At 39.0% G+C, this 16421-nt stretch overlaps 2 protein-coding genes across 4 annotated transcripts in view; one reads left to right on the top strand and one right to left on the bottom strand.

The window, feature by feature from the left end:
* Nucleotides 1–16421, bottom strand: part of Esm1 (endothelial cell specific molecule 1) — a 65885-nt gene that overhangs the window by 26803 nt on the left and 22661 nt on the right. The window lies entirely within an intron of this gene.
* On the top strand, nt 4907–15482 carry Gzmk (granzyme K). The gene is given in 10 exon segments (XM_090331056.1): nt 4907–4967; nt 6282–6350; nt 6874–6940; nt 6942–7016; nt 11981–12056; nt 12058–12159; nt 12915–12945; nt 12948–13000; nt 13002–13172; nt 15321–15482. Coding segments are annotated over 10 exon segments (867 nt in total).

Below are 16421 nucleotides of genomic sequence, written 5' to 3'. Positions count from 1 at the left end.
GGAGGAAAAACTGGTCAGCAGAAGGAAATAGTGCCAAGAAATCAAAGACAATGAGTCGCAAGTAAGGATTCATTGTTCAACACAGAAAAACAGAAAAACAATTTGTCATGGTGACAAGAGAAAGGAAAATTTTCATTATGGAAAAAATAATGATCACAAATTGAGAAGCAAACCTTCTCAGGTAAATATTATTCATAAACAGGTAAATCCACCTGCTTGCAAATTTAAATTCATGCTATATAGTATTACTGTAGGGAAGGCAGCATGCATAGAGGCATGGATGCATGGAAGACCCTGGATGTGTTCCTTTTTCTCCAAGAAGACAAGGTCAGTGTTAAAGAGACAGGATTTCAGTGATGAAAACTGAAGTGATGGGGTCTAGCAAAGAATAAGATTACTCTGGGTACAGATGGATCAGACCTGTAATCCTAACCATTCAAGAGGCTGAGATCTAAGGATCATGATTTAAGGCCAGCCTGGGCAGGAAATTTTGTGAGACTCTTACCTCTAATTAACCAGCCAAAAGCCAAAAAAGAAGCTGTGACTCAGATAGCAGAGTACTATCCTTGAGCAAGACAGCTCAAGGACAATGCCCAAGCACTGAGTCTTTCTGTCTCTCTATATCTCTCTCCCTCCCTCTCCCTCTCTGTCTCCTTCCCCCCTCCTCCTCCAACACCCCTTATACAATGTTTAAAAAGGTTTTTGTAGCTGGTGATACAATGAACAAGAGATGAGTGAAAAACTTAACACAAACCAATTGTATAGGTCTGATGAAGCTAGTGTGCTCATTCTCTGGCTTTCTGCAACAATATTCTTTAATCTAAAATCGGAGCACAAATGGTAAAAATGACACAGGATTAGACAGTTCCATGATGAGAGGGCAAGAAATCTGAAGCTGATATTCAGGCCTTGTTAGCATTGGCTATCTGTGCAGACTGGAAAGAAGTCTAGTATTCAGAGGAGGCTCATGGGCTTGGCTAAACTGCAAGAGGAACAATGATTTTAAATTCTGGTGAGAACAGAAAGCATGCCCTCCAGACTCGGGAGAGAAGGTAGTTAAAGAGATTGTAACAGAAAAGAGTACGTACAAAGTTCAAGATCTAAAAGGAAGGAATAAGACAGACGGTAGTGAATTTGTCCCAAGTACACTGGCTATATCTGAAAATATCACAATGACACCCCCTCATATTACAAATCTACACTATCTCAAAAAAATAAGAAGAACTTGTTATGATCTGGCCGTGAAATGTCTTCACAGGTTCATGTGTTGAATCTTTGTTTCCCATTAATGGTGATAATGGAAGGTTCTGGAAACATTAGGAGACAGGGTGTAATTGAAGGAAAAACTGCATAGGTGATATGCCTTTGAAGGTTATGCTCTGTTCCCTTTAACTCCCTTACTCTTCATTTCCTGTCCACCATGAGATCAAGAAGCTCCTTTACCACACACTCCTGCTACAAGGATGTTTTGGCCAAAATGAATTCTTCCAGCCTTCTTTATTATTTTCCTCAGATATTTGGTCACACTGACACATAAAATAGCCAATACAAAAACTATATGTCATTTTCTACTTTAATTCAATCTCAGTGAAAAGTTAGATTACTGAATTAATAAATAAAACACATTAACTTCTAGCATGTTAATAGTAATTACTGTGCTATCTCATTGGTAAATAGATTATTTCATTCAAATTACCTACTATTAGCAGGCATGGTGACTCATGCCTGTAATCCTAGCTACTCCGGAGGCTGAGATCTGAGGATCAAGGTTCAAAGCCAGCCAAGGCACAAAAGGACCTATCCAGTTAACCTCTAGAAAATGAGAAGTGGGGGTTGGCTCAAGGGTAGGGTGGTAGCCTTGAGCTGAAGAGCTCAGGGACAATGCCCAGGCCCAGGGGAGGGCAGCAACTTTAAGCTGAAGAGCTCAAGGACAGCGCCCAGGCTCAGTTCAAGCCCCATGACCCACAAACAAAACAACAACAACAACAAAAATTACCTACTATTTTGCCTACAGTGATTTTATCTTGTAAAACCAAGATTAGGGCCTGGAGTATGGCCCAGTAGGTATAGTGCTTGCCTAGCATGCATGAAATTCCTCGATACCACATACACAGAAAAGGCTGGAAGGCTCAAATGGTAGAGTACTTGCCTTGAGAAAGGCCAGAGACAGTGCCCAGGCACTGAGTTCAAGACCTAGGACTGCAAGACAAACAAACAAAACACAGCAACAAAAAGATTCTCAGCGTAAGCAATTCAACTGCTTTACCACAATCAAATTACATCTTTTAAAGATTTGTTTTCTGCTGTGGAGATGATGTATTTGTCATGGGACATATCCTAATACTCAAGATGTTCAAATGGAAATGGAAGTGGTCCACTGAAAGGCCTCCCATTCTCCGCTCATCATTCCTTCTTTCCTCAACAATATTCCTTTATTTCATTCTCTTCCTGCCTCCATCTTCTCTTCTTTTCCACTATCCTGGCCATCGTGCTGATCCCAGTTTTCTTTCCAAAGCACTACCTGGCTCATATCACCCTTACCTTTCTCTCTATAAGGCCAGTGCCCCAACAAGCGTGGACTGATGAGCTTCCATTGGTAGTGTTCTTGGCTGAAATGATTCTCTTAAGACAAACATTGCAGAAAGTGGGAGTGATATGCATTGGGCCTGGTGACACCATGGAAACTTCCCTATGGGCTCTAAAAGGGAACTTTGAAGGCCACCCTGAAGAAGAATAAAAGAAAGGAAGGAAGAAAGGCAGGGAGGGAGGAAGGGAGGGAGAGAGGGAACAGCCGGGGACTAGAGAAAAGTTGAGATAAGAACAGTAAGTGATCTATCAGGCCGCTGGAGGATTACTCAGACTCCCATCCTGCAGTGACTCCTGGTCAAGTTCCTGTACACAAGACAAATTACTACCTAGGTGACCTGGAAAAGGATGAAGAAAGGGGAAGAGATTAAACTGCTTTTACATTACTTCCCTCAATAATAATCAGGAACTCATATTCAATAAGGAATACAACTAATTTTCTTTCTCATTGATTAGTAAGAAAGATGTATTTTAAAGTGTTCAGATTAAGAGCTGAGGTGGGAAAAGATAAAATCAGTTTCATTTTACTCCAATTTCAACCCTTGCACCATCCTAAAGTCATAAGCAGCTCTCTGCAGTATTTGAATTTCAGAGGCTCAGGGAAAGGCAGTGTTCCACGTGTCCTAATCCAGCTTTCTCCATTCTTCAACACTGAGTTAAGGTCTAAATCCCATATCTGGGTGGAGAGTACTTTGTTTTCTTTTGCAATTGCACTTAAGCTCATTCATTTTAGGGGCCTCATAAGAGGGATGGCTATAATCTGCAATAGGATTTACATTTTCTTGGGAACTTTGGACATGATATCATGAGAGCATACCAACTCTCCTCCACCTCCAACTGTCAAAGCTGCCTTAATTTCTACATGGTGAGCAGATTCTGCTAGTAACTTAGCTGAACGATCACTGGATTGCAACGAAGGCACAGCATGAGCTATGAAGAAAACTGCCAAATCTTCATCTCTAAAACAGACAGTGAAGTGTCTAGGGTTGGGGAAAGGACACCCTCTGATTACTTAGTGTTAAGAAATGGTTCCAAAAGAGGCTAAAAGAGAATGAGAAAGACAAAAATAAATTCCTTCACCGTGCTTCTGAGACTGTCTGAGGAGTTCCTTACTAACCTTGTTTAAGTTTCAGCTCGTGGACTGATATATAATACAACACAAATAACTAGAATGATGAATTAAATAACAAAGACATTTAAGTTACATGTCCAAATTGTTATTAGATTGAATAAATGATGCTTCATTAATAAAATTAGTTGTGTTAAATGGTTGAAGCCATTTTTGTTTGTTTTAGTGATCTCATTTGTTAGTAATCAGTAATAAACAGATAAAATACTCCACAAGTTTGCAGGCCCCACTTTGAGTGACATAGCCCCAGAGGAGACTTGGGTTCTTTGGGACAGCTGTTCTCTGAAAATGCAGGATGTCAAGAGGAACTAACAGGAACAGAAACCCACAAGCAGCAAAAGAGAACCCCAGATGCGTGAAGCCAGGTCCACGTTGAGCACTGCCTTGCCCTTACTCAGCCCAGCACAGCCACACAGCTGCTGCGAACACCCTCCAAGGCAAACATGGCTTTCCCAAAGCAGACTCAACAGAGCAAAAACCAACACCCAGAAATAAATTAGATCTCCATACTCATCATGTTCTACAGCCCATTGTCTTTCAAGTCCAGGACCCAAAATATGATAACAAATGATACTATTAACTAACTTCTCAGTCTAAAGCCAAAATGAACTAGTTCATTACTATAAACCCACACACTTCTCAGAATTTTCCAGACCAGCTACAAGAAAGAGTTATGAGATGTCTTCTCAATGGTACTAAATCTCACTCGCATCTAATTGCAGTCTGCAAAGCTAAATCTGCTTTCCCTCAAGGGGGGCCAGCTTGCCTACTGGAACATGTAAGCCTCACTGGCTCCTCAGACAAGGGCAAGTTGAAATAAACATGAGGCCTAGAGCCAGCATATAGGTTTTAAGGACCACCTGCCAGCCGGGTAATCTCAAGTCACTGTCTGAGCTTCAGTTACTTCATCTATAAAGCAAGGCCCAATGGCAGCCCTCTTCTTGCAAAGATGATTGGAAATGATTAGAATCTGTCAAGAGCTATGCAAGCTTTAGTCCTTACTACAGAAAATAAGCAGCTCAGAGGAGTCCTTCAGCATATCGCCACCATAAATCTCTGTCTGGCAGAGGTTTTTTTTCCTATACTTTCTACTGACGGCATTTCTATATGTCACACACCATTCTTTATGTTCCCAACACCACTGCAAATGGCATTATCATGTCCCCCTGACAACATGAAAAGTGGCACACAATGGGTCAGAGGCACAGTAGTGACAGAGATGGCTTTGAAAGTTTACAGGAACATTTTGGAGGTACTGAGAAGTTTGGTCTAACAAGTCTGTGGCTTTTCTTGGTCTTGTTTCCTCTCTGTCTTACTTTTTACTCTCTCTGGCTGGAGTCACTGTTATGTATGTTTTGTTTATTTAGAAAGCTTTGCTGTTGCTACATTGCTATAAAATGGAAATGGGCTACTTATCAAATTCTGTGCTCTATCAGCGTTCAGAGTAACATGTGAGTTACTGTAAGTCAGGGGATTTGGTCTAGGTCAGTTGCTGTGTGGTCTTTCGGCAAATCAGCTTCTTCAAGCTTATTTTTCAAATTGTAATATAAATATATTAGTTGTCCTGCCTTTCTCACAAACATAGATATTAATGATCATAGAAAGAAAGTTTTGTGATTAAGATATTTCACTTATATATTATTAAATTATAATGCAAAATATGCATTCCTACTGCCTTGTCTATGCAAAAAACAACTTGGCTGGAATCTCTTGCCATCTGCCAAACATAATAGCTTTGGATTTTAATTCCCTTTTATTTAAAAATAAAATTAAAGAGACATCGCACATGTATTAGGAGCAAAAAAAGAAAAGACCTGATATAATATATGCAAACTAAAAAGAGAAAAAAAGGAAACCCCATACATAACCTCTTATGACAAAGTGTAGGTAAATTTGTTTAAATTGCATTTTTTAGGGGGTGGGGAGGGAAAGGAGAGAAAAACATGGGAAGGGGTAATAATGTACCAGAAGTAATGTACCCACTACCTGATGAATGCAACTGTAACACCTCTGTACATCACCCCAACAATAAATAAATAAATATTGTATTTTTTTCAAAAACACATGAGATGGGTTTCTTTGGATATTGTTTAGGCTTTAGCAAAGATACACTGTAAAGCAATCATGATTTGTGCAAGACTGTCATCAAAAATGGAAAATATGCCCAAATGAAAAATAGAGAGGAATTAAACAATACCATGTTGTGCTAGAAAAACAGTAAGTATTGCTTCAAAGCAATGAGCATCTTTGAGCTCTGTCTGCAACCCTATTGAGTTCTTACGGCTTGGAAATATATATATATATATATATGCATATATATGCCACTGAGTATTCATGCAGATATCTGAAATGGCTGCTTCCTGCAATGAGTTATTCATTTCACATATACCCCTTCCAAAAAAAATTAACAGCACAGAAACTCCCCAAACTGATACACACTTCGAAAACATGGGTGTGAAAAATCTTACCACTAAGAGCTGTTAGAGTGAGAAAGTTAAAACTTGCAAGAATAAAACTGCCTTCAGAATCTCCTTTCTCATTAATTGAGTCTAATTAGTTCATCTAGATTTCTTAATTCTAAGTCATAAAAATGATTATGTTTTCTTCCTGTCTGGGGCTTTTTTGATTCTAGAATGTATCTCCTATTCTTCCCATGTGTCAATCTTTTTTCTTTCTTTCTTTCTTTTATTTCTTTTTCTTAGCAAGAGGACTGGAGAGGAGATAGAACTCTCACCTCCCTGCCCTCACCGTCCCCGTCTTTTCTTTGCCAGTCCTGGGGCTTGAACTCAGATCTTGGACACTGTCCTTGTTCTCAAGGCTAATGCTCTACCACTTGAGCCACAGCACCACTTCCAGCTTTTCTGTGTATGTGGTACCGAGGAATCGAACCCAGGATTTCATACATGCTACACAAGCATTTTACCACTAGGCCACATTCCCAGCCCCTACATGTCAATCTTAAGTGAATTTCTAGTGAGGTGTCTTGTTAAACTGATGGTGAATCTGACTTCATAATTACTTCTGTCTCTCTCAACTGCTGCATCTTCTACAATTGTTGGTCAATAATATTGTAGTAACTAGTCAGTAGGGTTGTTTTGAAAACAGCAATTATCATCAGAAGAATTACAAGTACCTGCTTGGATCTTTTACTTTTGTAGGTTTCAGCATAGAGATTATTGGAGGGAAACAAGTGCAGCCTCATTCCAGGCCATTTATGGCTTCCATCTGGCAGCAACCATGTTTGTGGCAGGGTCTTGATCCACCCACAGTGGGTGCTCACAGCAGCCCACTGCCATTCTCAGTGAGTCACCTACACATTTCTATGCTTGTGTCTTTCTATGTGTCTTCCTTATATCCACATCTAGGTAAATGTACAAATTAGGCACAGTAAGAGATCAATGACAACAATAATAAGATAGAATAATTCTAGCATACTATAATAGAACTTACTTAAACTTTTATGAGTTGGTTGTTTCGGGATTTTTTTCATTTGAGACTTTTATCAACAGCAAATTTTCACATGTAATTGAAATCACAGAAGACTGAACTTGTAGACAGGGCTATTGAGAATTAAATATCTTTCCTGCTACTCTAGTGTGCTTGGTGCATTTGGTAAGCACAAATACAGTGCAGCCAGTGGATGTTACAGACTCTTAGTTAAACTCCTTTAGCCCCATCCTTTGCCTCAGACATCTAAGATCCACAGTCTGGCTCTCATGAGAAGTAGCCGCTTTCCCCGGTTGGGTGTAAGGCAAAAGGTACAGAAAATTTGTAAAAAGAAGAAAGATACCATAGTATCTTACTTAGAATGAGAGCTTTTCTACAAACAGAATCAACAACCCCAAGTCTCTTTTGGCCTAGAGAGATCAAGAGATCTTGCTTCAGCTAGTGAAACATAAAATCCATCTTGATTGCAGCAATCCTCACAAGAGGGAAAGCAGGAGAGAGTTAATTTGGTATTTGTTGTTTTGCTTGCTTGAGTTTTCTAGTGTTGTTTTTGTTTGTTTCCTTGGGTTTCTTGCTTGAATAGGCTGAGATGGAGCCTTCTTTGCTTACGAACATTACAACACTTAACTTCCAAATCTATCTTAACCACTACAGTTTGCTACATAGGAATCAGCTCTGTCTAAATTGAACAACTGCTTCTCCATGCTTCTTCAAGAATGTCATTGATTGCTCCATCTTAGATTTGTTTGAATGAATGCATATTGGAAGCGTTAAAGCTTGCAAATGGGAAAGAGGACATCTGTTTTGTGTCTAGATAGCAAGATTCTAATTTCCGATTTCATATGGTTTCTTTACTTCCCCACCTCTCCTCCCCATCACTACTGTCCTCTCTAAAGCACTTGAAATTTTCATTTAGCAAAAAATATACCCATCATTGACTACGCTTACACGGCACATTCAAGGGACTCCACCTTTCCACACACAAAGCCTCCCTTACACATGCTCAACAAATGCTACCTGGAAAGAAGGAAACAAATCCAAAGTTGGTTTGTTTTTACAAAGCCTGAAAGATGGTGCATAAAATCCTTCCCAAAACCAAACAGCACCACAGAATGATAGATGATATTAAGTTAAAAATTTTAGTATAACCAATTCCACTTAACTCAAGAGAAGTGGATTCCCAAACTGGAAAAATAAGATTACTTTTTTTAAAGACTGAAGAGAAGTCTTAAAAGTTACAAAATGAATAAAAACTATTGCTAAATATCATTTAGATGGCCTGAGTGCAAAGAACTCTAAAAATATGGGGATTCAATTTCTTCTACAGGAAACTTGGGTGTAAAAATGTAGGCAGATCAGCGCTTGGAAAAATATTAAGCCTTATGAAATTCAAAATATTTATGAAAGAGTTCAATGGTGGCGTCCCACAAATGTGCTTGTAAATGTCCTGTGAGAATAGCTTGCTAACCCCAGCTTGCTCACTCAGCACACAGTGATGAAATGGGTCAAATCTGGGGGTGCTCCTTTCTCACCATCCATCCACCCAGACCCTTCTTTAGTGCCCTGGCCCTCTCTAAGTTGCCCTGACAAATACAAACTAAATGGGTACTAGGATGGTGAGGTGTGCGTGTCACTGAAACCCTTAAAATTCAAGCAAGAGGAAGGCAAGTTCAAGGTTAGCCTGGGCTCCATTGTGAGACTGTCAAAAAAGAGGAAGAATAGCTAAGATATGGAACCAATCCAGATTGCCCTCAGTAGATGAATGGATCAAGAAGATGTGGTACTTATATACAATGGAATTCTATGCTGCCACAGAAAGAATGACGTCGCCCCATTGATAAGGAAATGGAAAGACTTGGGAAAAAATCATATTAAGTGAAGTAAGCCAGACCCAAAGGGACATAGGCTCCATGGTTTCCCTCATTTGTAATTATTAGTATACATCTAGGATTCTCCTAGCAGAGGATCACACTACCTCAAAAACCTATGTACATGTAGTCATATAGAATATTAAACAAAATGAACTCTAGGATATGGAAACAAGAGGTTTATCTTTGTGATTGTTGTTCTTAATGTACTGTGTGAAGTTATTTCTTTTCTCTTTTCTTTCCACTATGGTTAATCTCATGTGGTTACTATATCTAACTTTGTTACCTGGTATACTGTATATACATTTACTTGTTTATTTGAAATAGGGAAGAGGGAAAACAAGATGATTGGGAGGGGATGAGAGGAGGGAAAGGGGGAAAAACAACATAAGAAGAGATATCAAAGTTGGAGAAGTAATGTACCCATTACCTGACAAATGTAACAGTAACCCCTCTATACATTATCCCAACAATAAAACAAAAGAGGAAGATGAGGTGGGGGTGAGCAGGAAAGAAGGAAGAGAATGTGGAAGGAGGGAAAGAAAGGAGAGAGAGAGAGGGCCCAGAGCATAGCCTAATGGCAGAGTCGTCACCTAGCATGCACAAAACCTTGGTTCAATTCCCCAGTACCACATACTCAGAAAAATTTGGAAGTAGTGCTATGGCTCAAGTGGAAGAGTGCTAGCCTTGTGCAAAAAGTGTCCAAAGACAGTGCCCAGGCCCTGAGTTCAAGCCCTAAGACTGGCGAAAGGAAGGAAGCCATCAAGTGCTAGGCCTTCTGATCACTGCTTCCTGAGTAGCTAGGATTACAGGCATGACCCACCAGCACCCAACACCCAACTAGAAGGCTCCATTTTAATCACTTCCAGGTGATTCTAAAATAGTTCTAAAGACTATTCTTGGTGTTCCCTGTGTTATACAAATGAGTAACACTGCTGGGTGCTATGAGCTATGGTTACTGCTCTCTGTGACTTCACATCTAGGTTTCACTAAAAAGGTAGAATCCTACACCTCAGGTAATTCCACATATACCTAGCCAGAAAACTGGACCATAGTGGGACAGATTACAATTGAAGGGTCTCTAGAATTGAAAACTGAGAAAGCAAAGGAATCTGCTTTGGTTGTTTTCATGTCCCGGTAAAGAGGAAAAATAATCAAAATATTTCAAAAGCAATAGGTAGTCGAGAAAATGAATAAAAGATGAAAGATTAGACATTTTCTCAGCACCCCTCCATCAAAATTTACACTTCACATTTGCACCTCACAGCCCTGCCTACCTGTTATTTCTTCACATAGTCATTTTCTGTTAGAGTGTTAATCCCACAAGTTTTCTATCATTCTTACCTCCAATGCTTTGGTGTTTGTGGGTAGGTTGAACTTGAATTTGGATCCATTTTTAAGAAATCCAGTTCACATCGTATGAGAAATTCCATCCCCATTCTTTCACAATAGGCAAAGACTTCAACAGATAGAGCTAGCATTCCCAAAACGAACCTTTTTGGTAAAAACCAGGAGAGAGTATTTAGGCTGTCACAGGTCTGCCGTGAGCCAATCCTCTTCACAGTCTCCCAACCTGAAGCAATCATTTCTTCATTTCCCTTCTTGCCCTTGCTTCTTGCCCTTTGTCTTGTCTAAGAATCTCTACTAATCTATATGAATGAGTATGAGTGCTTCCATTGTACTCTGCCTTGATGGAGTAGAAAAGGAAAAGTTGTATGTAAATGAATAAATATAATTGTTTTTACAACACTCCTTGCTCTAAGAAAGGATCTAAGGTGGTTTCCACAAACACAGGTTTCCAAAATATCCCTCCCCGACCCCACAAATAATCACTTCAATTTTGATCAATGGCTATAAATGTAGTTTTCTCAGATACACAGAAAATCAGATCAATTATAGTATCATTACTGAAAACACTCAGAGTTCAACTGTATACAGCCATGGATTCACACACACAAAAAATAAAACCAAGTATTTCCTCCCCTGACTCTCCCATTTGTATAAATCTCACAATGGAATAACTGATATCTACTAGTTGTGATATAGCTTCATTTTGTATTACCATGTATTCAGGCCATAAGGAAAGTTTTTCTTTTATGTTTCTAATTCAGGGAACAGGATTCTTTGACCTCTTTCAGTGCTGTGCAATTGCCTTGTGCTGCAGAGTTGAGGTCTCCACCTACAGACAAGGCAGTGGAGAGTCCAGTCTTTATCTTCGTCACTGACATATTTAATGTTTGGGAGATTGAAAAGTTCTGGAGATAAATGGTAGTCATAGATAAACAGCAATATAAATGTAGTGTATAATGTGGCACTAAACATATACTTCAAAATAGTAAAAATCAAATGTTTTGTTACATATTATTTTAGTGTATATATTAAATTATACAGTAAGGTCATTCATTATGACATTTCTGCATATGCACACAAATTTTTCACCACAAGTATCCAATTTATATCCTACAAAATTAAGAAGCATGAGGGAAAATGTGGGTAGAGAAGGGATGGGTGAGAATGTTGAAAGAGGTAATACTGATCAAGATAGATTATATTTCTAAACTAATTTGTTAAATGGAAACTCTTGTACAACTACTTTATTTTTATAATTCTCAATAGTAATTGATATAATTATTAAACCACAACTCAAAAATATAATTACCTTTTATATTCATGTAAATGAACTCATTTGTTGTACACTTCAAGTAAGTCAGTTAGGATTTCACTGTTTTTATTCTCATATTCTTTTGCAGGGCAGACAAGTTGGGCTTGGGTAGCATTGAGGACAGATCATTTGGCTCTTATGTGGTTCATTCCTGATGTAACCAATGACATCTCTGTTGATTTACCACATCTTTTTGAATTTCTCTCTGGTTGTGTATATATTTCTACCCTCTCTGCACCCACCAGAGGTTTTGGAAATCTTTGCATGAGTTCCATTCGCTTTTTGCAGGCTTATCAACGGCCAGACCCCCACAGTGGTTTTAGGAGCACATTCTCTCTTGAAAAATGAACCCTCCAAACAAAATACTTGAGATCCCAAAATGTATACCATTCTCAAGAGTGCCATCAAGATGTAAATTGAATGACATCAGACTGGTAAAGATATGTGACATTATCTTTCTTCCACTTGTGCTACGTTCTATACAGTAAGACCTAGTTAGTTAATCAACTGCTTAGGAGTTCATTAGAGCTTCCCATGTTTTAGTGTGTATGGTACATTTTGTAAGGGCCCATGTTACTCCATATACTTTCTCTGATAAAAGAATAACATATCTCAAGTAGATCAAAAATGTTTCTACATGAAAACCAGCTCTGGTGCTCAGGCATGTAGGAGGAGACTATCCCAGTAGGCCCAGAGATTTCCATTAAAAACTCTTCTCAGGAACGTTTTTCTCATTATCCATGAAAAACACAGCAGTTGTTTATACAGAGGAGCCAAGCAAGTGAATTCCAGGACTCAGAAGTGAGTTACAACTTAGTCTAGACCATTCTTTGAAAGTCCAAATGCAGTCTAGACCATATACCAAGAGCCCTATCCAGCAGGAAACAGCCCAGCCCTCAAGGCCATGACCTAGGGTTGTCAATCCACAGAAAACCACCCAATGCAGGGCAAAGGCCAGTTTGCTTGAGACTGGACAGAATTTTTTCTGCTCTGCCCATGCTCGCGCCCTCCCTAAGCATCAGTGAACCCCATAGGAACTGCAAAACCTCTCCAGAAAAGCAAAGATCACAAATATAGCTGCAGGTCCCCAACAAAACAGATTGAAGAGAATGGGAGGCCCGCCAAAGGCAGAGCCAAAGGAAGGGAACACACACATAACGCAATCTAATGATGGAATGTGGCTGAGAAAAGATGATAATTTACTCATCTTTCCACCTGTCAGCTTCACACAGCTGCAGAACTCAACAAACATGTCCATCCAAAAACTATATTAGAGATGGAGCCAAATGCCAGGTTACTTACTGGCTGAGGAGCCACCAACCCAGATTCATTAGACAACTCCGCTACCCTGTAAGAAGTCACAGTTACTGTCATAAGTTGAAAACATTGCAACAGCCAAAGCTATTATAACCACAATCCTGTTGAAACCAAAGACATGATATGTGCGGGAGATGTGAAAGGCCAGAAAGCTTCCTGCCGGGTAAGAGTCCTCATTCATACTTCACTTAGATAGTTGGAACTGCTATCTGCCTGTTCACTGACACTGAAGAGAGGCTTAGAGAACACACAGGAAACCTCCAGTCTAAAACTTCCCTCTCCACCCCCAACAAGCGTTCTCTCTTCCACCAGTGTAAATAGGAAGAACTTCCCCTGATGCTTCAGAATCACTCAGTGAATGGTTGTTAGGGTAAGAAACTACATTCCCAGGCATCCTATGAGCGGTTTACTATCCTTAGAAAAACTTACCAGTCCTGAGAGGACTTTCACCTACCCAAAAAAGACAGCCCTTTAATCAGGGGAGAGGTCATCTAAGACTCAAATGCAAAAGGCTCAAGTGTGTAATATGTATTTCTTAAATAACCTCAGACTTTTCACTGCTTTTACAAAATACCACAAACAAGGTGGTTTATAACAGAAATTTACTTTCCATAATTCTGGGGTCTAGGAAGTCTACACCAAGATGCCAGCAGATTTAATGAAGGATTCCTTCTGCTTCACAGACAGTTTCTGTTCACTCCAGCATCCCACTGGAGGAAGGAGGGGTTCCCTCACGACACTGATAAAGACCCTATTTCCATTCATGAGGCCTAATCTCCTCCCACAGTTTCCCCTCTTGCCACCCTCATCTCAGAGTGAGAATTTCAACATCCATGTCCTTTGGGGGTAGGAAACATAAACATTCAGATCACATAGCACCAATGAAAAGGAACAAAGATCATTTTTTTCAGTCTTTTGTTCATAGAGATAGTAAGGGAAAACACTGGGTACGTGTTTATAGGTGATACATGTAGCACAGGTAGGTTACTAGTTTTTTAAAAATCAAAGTACAACAGTCACCTCTAGAACAACTTCTTCAGTGCTGTGTATCTGCAATGTTCCGAGACCATCATCCTCTTGATGGCGTTGTCACAGTCACCAGGTCAGTAGGCCCTGCAGTTTGCCATGTGACTGGCAGCTGAGTCTTCGCATATGAAAACCAGATTTTTGCCTGAAAGTGCATATACTATCCCCCCAAATTTGTTCACATATGACAGTTACCTGTTTTGTTGTTAGAGTGGGTCCTTAGGAATCATCTCATTTGGCAAATGCAGAATACATGCATAGCATTGCATCCACCACATGAGAATGCAAATAAATAAATAAAAAGATACAAAAAAAGGTACAGCCCCTGCTATGAAGTCATTTACTATACTATGCTCTTCTTTTCTGCTGCTCTCAACAACTTCAATGTATGTCCATAAATACCAAAATGAAATGGAAAGTTTCATTTCAATGAATAGTTTTAAACTATGCCCACCTATTCTTTAACAACTAAATCTCTGTAGCCGCTGATTAATTACCAAAGGGTTTATGTACACATACACATGGATACAGGCAGAACAAAGACATAAAATGAACATAGAAAATATCATAGAGACAGAAACAAAGAGAACAGAAAGAGAAACATTGTCCTAACCATACAGAGAACTTATGTGAATAAGAGGCAGTATATGGAGAGCTTAAGATCACAAAGGCCCAGGAAATAATATTTGGATCCAGTCATCTATTGCTGGATAACTCAGAAAATTCTATAGCTTGATAATTGTGAATAGTGTTTCTATAGATATGGGGTTGCATGCATCTCTATTGTATGTAGTAAATAAACACAATGGGGTATTCTTCAGCAATAAAGAAAAATGTTATGTTTACAAGAAAAAAGTATATGGGACTAAAGATAGTTGAATAACGCAAGCAAGACAAATATCACATATTTTGGCTCATATATAGAATCGAGATTTAAAATTAATGCGACTATAAAGAGAAGCTGTTTAGAGGGGAACAAATAGAAGGGATACATGGAAGGCAGAAGGTAACAGGAGTTTAATATACCAAAATATATTACATGTATCACGTGTATAAAAATAGTCTGATGAAACTCACTGATAACTGTTCAGAAATGTAGAAGAGGGGTTAAGAAAGAAACAGAGTGAGCTTGATTTTATGCATGTGTGTTGAATATCACAGTGAAACCACTGTACAATTAATTTATGCCAAGAAAAATATAATAAAATACTTGAGCAATCAACAGTTGGTGACAGAAACATCTCAACAGCTTCTCACAAGCATCTGCTCCTTTTCTTCTCTCCAGGGTGACTCCTGCAGCCCCTTGATCTGCAAAGGGGTCTTCCATGCTATTGTTTCTGCGGGCCATAAGTGTGGTATTGCCAAGAAGCCTGGAATCTACACCCTGTTAACCAAGAAATACCAGGTTTGGATCACAAGCAAGCTTGCCCCTTCTCATGCATATTGAAACTACAAATGGCATTCTCTTGTCTGCCAGTTCTTTGCTTCATTTTTTCCCCTTCATATTCTTAGAGAAATAGTAGGATGTACATACAGCAGAGCACAGGCCGGGTAAAGTTGTGTACACTTCAGATAAGAAATCAAATTCTTTCTTGTGTGTATCATTGATGTATTTTTACTATGTTGATTTCATTCTAAATAAAATTTAGAAGTCTCTCTGTGTTTTATGGGAACAAAATAAGATCCACCCTCATTCCACCCACAGTCCCTAAAGGACAATTAGGTGACTACACAAGACAATAATGGCACCATCTTCCATGTGTTTATAATGATTTCTGCTGAATCATTCAAACATTTGGGGCAGTTTTAATTGCTGAAAGAATGTTGAACATGACAGCTGCTCTCTTCAGAAACGTTTACAGGTGTAATACAGTATTATTAACTATAGGCACAGTCACCTGCAATAGATTTGTAGAATTCATTCCTCTTATAAAATTAGGACTTTATACAAGGTAAATTACAATTCCCTATTTCCACCTCTCCCTGAAACACACACACACCCTTACCCCCAGCAGTTATCCTTTTACTCTATGCTTCTATGAGTTTGATTATCCTATGTAGTGGTTGTAAAATAATAACCAAAAATAAACACCCAACTCAAAGAGAATCAAGATCTATACAATATTTGTCATAATTATTTTGTCACATTTTACCTTTTGTCTCTGCCTATTCTGAAATGATACAAAGAACAGTACTTCAAATTTGACTGTTTTAAGAACTCATTGAAGGAACACTGTTGTTACTCAACTGAGGCAGTTCTCCTCTGGTTAAGTTTGTAATTGGCAAAGAATACTACTGTAGATTAAATCATGTCTCTCTCCAAGTTCATGTGTTGAAGTCCTAAGTTTTAGCGTTAGTGTACCTGGAGAAAGCAATTAAGGGTAAA

This window comes from Megascapheus bottae, chromosome 4, assembly GCF_031878675.1.
Source record: "Megascapheus bottae isolate mThoBot1 chromosome 4, mThoBot2.hap1, whole genome shotgun sequence".
NCBI classification, from domain to species: Eukaryota; Metazoa; Chordata; class Mammalia; order Rodentia; family Geomyidae; genus Megascapheus; species Megascapheus bottae.
Note: the sequence above shows the minus strand (reverse complement) of the source record. Positions and strands in the feature narration are given on the sequence as shown.